At 37.3% G+C, this 5,732-nt stretch overlaps 1 protein-coding gene across 1 annotated transcript in view; it reads right to left on the bottom strand.

Moving 5' to 3' along the window:
• LOC100183424 (spectrin alpha chain, non-erythrocytic 1) overlaps positions 1–5,585 on the bottom strand; it is a 50,931-nt gene extending 45,346 nt beyond the window's left edge. Inside the window, exons 1-10 of the mRNA XM_026838955.1 lie at positions 5,299–5,585; positions 4,744–4,933; positions 4,299–4,490; positions 3,676–3,831; positions 3,193–3,397; positions 2,636–2,817; positions 2,225–2,341; positions 1,746–1,872; positions 1,381–1,503; positions 756–916 (exon numbers count right to left, since the gene is read on the bottom strand). Coding sequence (XP_026694756.1) covers positions 756–916; positions 1,381–1,503; positions 1,746–1,872; positions 2,225–2,341; positions 2,636–2,817; positions 3,193–3,397; positions 3,676–3,831; positions 4,299–4,490; positions 4,744–4,933; positions 5,299–5,570 — 1,725 coding nt within the window. The 5' untranslated portion in view covers positions 5,571–5,585. The remainder of the gene's footprint in view (positions 1–755; positions 917–1,380; positions 1,504–1,745; positions 1,873–2,224; positions 2,342–2,635; positions 2,818–3,192; positions 3,398–3,675; positions 3,832–4,298; positions 4,491–4,743; positions 4,934–5,298) is intronic.
• Between the last annotated feature and the right edge of the window lie 147 nt (positions 5,586–5,732).

The following is a 5,732-nucleotide window of genomic DNA, read 5'->3' as shown; positions in this document are numbered from 1 at the left end:
TGTATTCATACACCTCATGCTCACTGTCGAGTTATAACATGGGTGTCTTTTTATACACCAGACACACATGGTGTATTCATACACCTCATGCTTACTGTCGAGTTATAACATGGGGTCTTTTTATACACCAGACACACATGGTGTATTCATACACCCAATGCTCACTGTCGAGTTATAACATGGGTGTCTTTTTATACACTAGACACACATGGTGTATTCATACACCTCATGCTTACTGTCAAGTTATAACATGGGTGTCTTTTTATACACCAGGCACACATGGTGTATTCATACACCTCATGCTTACTGCTATGTTATCACATGGGTGTCTTCTTATACACCAGATACACATGGTGTATTCATACACCTCATGCTTACTGTTAAGTTATAACATGGGTGTCTTCTTATACACTAGACACACATGGTGTATTCATACACCTCATGCTTACTGTCAAGTTATAACATGGGTGTCTTTTTATACACCAGGCACACATGGTGTATTCATACACCTCATGCTTACTGCTATGTTATCACATGGGTGTCTTCTTATACACCAGATACACATGGTGTATTCATACACCTCATGCTTACTGTTAAGTTATAACATGGGTGTCTTCTTATACACCAGACACACATGGTGTATTCATACACCTCATGCTCACTGTCGAGTTATAACATGGGTGTCTTCTTATACACCAGACACACATGGTGTACTCATACACCTCATGCTCACTGTCACCCCCACACCAACCCACCTCCATCCAGACTTGCGCATCATGAGCAGTAGCGAGATAACTTTGAGCCTCCAAGGCATCTTTCAACATTTCCTCGCGGTCATCCGCCGACTTCTTCAACATCTTCCACTCATCCATCAACCTCTGCGATGCCACGTTCAGTTGATCAGCCTCAAAGTTACCTGCATTCAAAAAAATTAAAGTATAGTTTTTGTGTATCTTATTTTTTGGCGATGAAAAAATTTCACAATAACTTTTTTTTTATTTATATTTTTTATATAAATACATTTTTTTTATTTTTTCCCTATATGTGAACAAGGAATATCAAAGTTAAAAATACATGCTAAATACAGGAGTTATACAATTTTCAATTAAAATATGACACATTAAATAGGATTACAAAGTTCAACAAATTGTTATTGCTGCAATTTAGGCAAAATGCCATTGAAGTTGGATGTACACAGTATCCGGCGTGTTCGCTTGCGAAGTCGTATGCAAACCCATTACCGAGTTCCGCATGCGGCAGCAAAATCCGGACAAAACAGACAAAATGGACGTATTCCAGATGCTGTGTACAGCCACCTTAGGCAAAACATATATCTCTTAAGACCAGTAAAACTGGTTCAAACCAGTTTAAACCACTTACCTTCCTCCATTAGTTGATGAGCTTGTTTAACTACATCGTTTATATTTCCATCATGAGCTGTGATTTCACTTTGTACAATATGATGTTTCTTCACCAAGTTACGAACGCTCATCAAATCTTTGCCTGCGGTTTATTCAGCCAGTTAGGTCACCAAAGCTTTGCTATTAATTTATGTTCAACATACAAAGAGGTTCATTTGCTGATTTAAACTATTGCATTATAAGATGCTCATCATCATTTTCTACAAATCGTCAAAGCTTTGATATAAATATGTTTAATACTTGGGTTGTTGCACCAATTTAAATCATTTCATGCGATATTTTGATTTAAAGTTTTGTTTTATAAGATAGAGGAATATAAAATACCGATATTAGTAGCTGAAGTGATCGGTAATTTATCTTGAATCCAATCGTGTTCATCTTGAATGTCGCGGAACAATTGTTTGCTACGAAGCGAGTCGCTCAGTTTTTCACGACGAGATTTAAGTGGTTCCTGTGAATAACATCGTTATATGATTTATGTATAAGATGCATAAAACTTTTTTCTGGTCAGTTTAAATACAAGTATAAAATGGTTTATTTTTTACACCGAAATGTTTTAAATGAAAGTTATATGATACTGGAGGTTGTCAGGTTTATATTGAAAATATAATTAAACATTCCAAGAAGAGACTTGTTTAACAGGAATGTGTGTCAAACTATCTACACCACACCATGGGACCTTGGATACTACCACACACCTCACCAGATGTTGAGGCTTGTCGCTTCCTCAAGGTAGACGGGAAGGACCCAAACATATTTGTTGGGAGATCTTTCCTTGACACATTAAATAAGAAACAACTTGCCTGTAACTTCTCATATCTTGCAAATAATTCTTCTTGTTTTTCCTTGATTGCTTCAGCGTTAAAATGTTCGTTCTCAACAAACTTAATTGCTTGGATTTCAATCCCAATTAGTCGCTCCTGTTAAAAATTGCAATGTTTTATTAGTTTCGAAAAACATACACATATTGTAAATTGAAAATATAACACAGGCGCAAAAGATTGTGAAAATGGGATTTGAGCCATGACTGGACACACTTTCCCGGGCAAAAAAGTTTGCTGCAAGTTTTGAAAGCATTCTCAAAGAAGTCTTGAAAACCTAAAACTTCTCCACACAAAGGTAAACTACTTACTTTGTGAACTTGTAATGTTAAGAGTCGTGTTACCACATACACCTTAATATGACATTCACCCACACAGAGTTAAACCACTTACCTTGTGAACTTGCACGTCCACTTCAGTGAGTTGGTGCTTCTTAATAAGCGATGCCACACTCGCTACATCTTTACCCACATCATCTGATGAAAGAGCGGCCTCCACCTCGTCCACCCATCTGTTCAACTCGGCAACGGATCTATTGAACACTTGCTCAGCGCATGCGTCAGATAGTTTGCTGCCTGAAAAATGAACTTATGCGTAAGTGCAGGAGCATGGCTGCTTAGGAAAATATATAGGTCGTATTTTGGGTGGTTTAGGTTTATCGGCAAGAGCAAAATAAAATGGCCGATATTATTGGCGCTAAGTAATAATTATTAGGCCTGTAGTTTGATTTTTATCAGCCTTACTAGTTTTTGGTTTCTAATCATTTTAGGTGCATTAAAATAACGGTCGGCAACTGAAAGTTACGGGGGACGATCAAAAAATCTCAAAAAAAGAACCGATTTTAATAAACTAATATCGAGCAGACTCTACGTTTTAAACAGTTAGGAACATTCGCACATATGCAATACACCAACATAAATAAATTAAATAAAATGACCATCCTTTCCCACCTCTATTATCGCAACTTTCCACGAGCTTCGCCCACCCTTCCTCCACCTCAGCCAACATCGATTGTATCCGATCCTTCTCGTAATGTTCCGCATCCATCAACTTACCACCGTCATCCACCAAGGACTGAACTCGAACCTTACTCGACGCTACTTCATCGTGGAACACTTGGTGGCGCTGAAGCTTGCCTCGGATGTTCGCTGGGTCCTGATTGGTAAAACATATGTTTTTAAAAATCTTAAAAACTTATGCGTGCAAATTTTTTTTTAATCTATATATTGCACCTTCCTGGTTAAAAAGTAAAATCAATAAATTTTAAGCTTTTTGAAAATATTTTTTTATACCATATTATAACATTTTCTATTTCTATAGGTTAGGCCTAGTGATACAATCTATACAGAGTAATAGATTGTTGCCAGCTCCAACCCAGTGGTCACTAATGGGTCATAGCACCTTGGGTGTTGGGGTAATGGGGCACAACGCACCTTATGCGAATCATCATTAGCTGTTTTACTTTTCTCTTCAATCCATGAAAGCAGATTGTTTGCATCGCGTTGGAATAATTGGAAATTATAAGCGTCTTCCAGGTTGCTGTGCCAAATCTTTATTCCTTTGTTTAACTCGGCGTGTCTTTCCATAAGCTGTAATGTTTGTTATATACATTATGGAAATTAGCAACAATTAGGCATATATAAGTTTACCATATGCGTATAAACAAAAGATAAATGGGAAAGTTAAAGTAGTAAAAAGAGATATTTTGTTATTTCTATTTTCAAAGTGTTTGATGAATGTACAAATCAAATCCTGATTTGGATAATTGAGTTTAGGTGTTAAGTGTCTAGAGAAGTTGGTTAGGAATTGTTAGCTTTCAATTTATCCATAAATTCATATTACTCTATGTCAATATCCACATCACACTAATCCAACACACATAGTCACTGCAAACACAATACAGTGAATACACTATTTATAACCAAATATAAATTAAAATTGAAACACAAGCTTTAGTGCCATTGAACATTCTATGCCAAACACCCGCCGTACATAAGTAGTTATCACTCACATCGCCCAACATATATATTCAATAAACACCATGATAACCACCCACCAAGTCTCTGCGTTTCCCAATATCATCCTGAGCATAATGTCCACGTTCAATCAACCGGTTAGCAACGTCGTTTACAGACATTATCTTTTCCTCTTGCGCTGTCGCTGACTTTGCAAAGTCCGCTTGTTTTCTACGCAACACTTGTACAGCGTGTAAGGAATCTCCTAACTCACTTTGGGCAAGAAGCATCTCCTAAAAACACAAGTTTGTTTTTCTTATGCATTTGTATTACACATTATGCAATTATATTATTCTAGCAAGGAACATTTCCTATAAAAAACATATATTTATATTATTTTGACAAGGATAATCTCCTATAAAATTAGTTAGTTTATATCCATTTTAATTGAATGTTGGTTTTAACAAAATTCTAAACAAACTTTAGTGGGTGTCTTTATTGCTGTAAAACACCTAACAAACAATTCATGAGGAAGTTTCTAAGCACCTGTGTTGTAATCCAGGATTCCGCTTGTTCAGCATCTCTTATGAACAGAGCAAGATGCAAACACTGATCATACAAGCCATGTCTTTCCTCCCATTTATCCATAAGTGATTGCTTACGTTCAGTTAACAGATCAATATACTCGGGTATGATGCCCGGCTTCGTTTCCGTGCGTGTCTTAATCCTGGGTTTACTGAAATAGAGATTAAAGATATAGTAGGGTAGGGGCAGATGGGAGTTAAACATATTATAACAAGCTTTGCCAGCGGTTGCAAGGGGTCAAGTTACTTAGTGTTCTTGCATGTACTATAGTAGGTTGGGGGAGATGGGTCACCTTTTCATTCTATTTTCTCATCCCATTTGGTAGTAAACAAAGAACATTCAAAGAAATAAAACCGTATTCTCACAACTCCCATAGACCGTTGTTAATCGTTTAAAACATTTTATTTTTTATTAAATGAACGAATACAAGGTGTGCTAGACAATGAGCTGCACAAATTAATGCTATCTGCCTACATGATATATTTGTGACATTCCGCTAAAACAAAGTTTACTGACCTCTCTTTAATCTCCCCTTCTTCCTCCTCACTGGAGGAGCTTGAAGAGCTGGAAGAAGAAGATGAAGATTGATCCACCACCTCCACAGTGACAACCACAGCAGCTGGATGTCCTTCTTCGATCAACCTCCCACCAAACTTGAACACGTTATCAAAACTACTTTCTTGTGCTCCAATCTCTCCCTGTATGGATAATATAGCTTTGTTTATGTTTGATTCTACTATCAGTGGGTGTAGGGCTAGAATGACATTACCCCAACATTGTATATGCATATTCTCATATTCTATTGTATATGGGTGAGGTCCTACAGTGAGGCACGTCATGGGACCTGGGATTTAGACCAGAGTTGGCCCATTACCCCAACATTGTATATGCACATTCTATTCTATATGGGTGAGGTCCTACAGTGAGGCACGCCATGGGACCTGGGGTTT

The sequence above is a fragment of the Ciona intestinalis genome, unplaced genomic scaffold, assembly GCF_000224145.3.
Source record: "Ciona intestinalis unplaced genomic scaffold, KH HT000133.1, whole genome shotgun sequence".
Classification (NCBI taxonomy): domain Eukaryota; kingdom Metazoa; phylum Chordata; class Ascidiacea; order Phlebobranchia; family Cionidae; genus Ciona; species Ciona intestinalis.
Note: the sequence above shows the minus strand (reverse complement) of the source record. Positions and strands in the feature narration are given on the sequence as shown.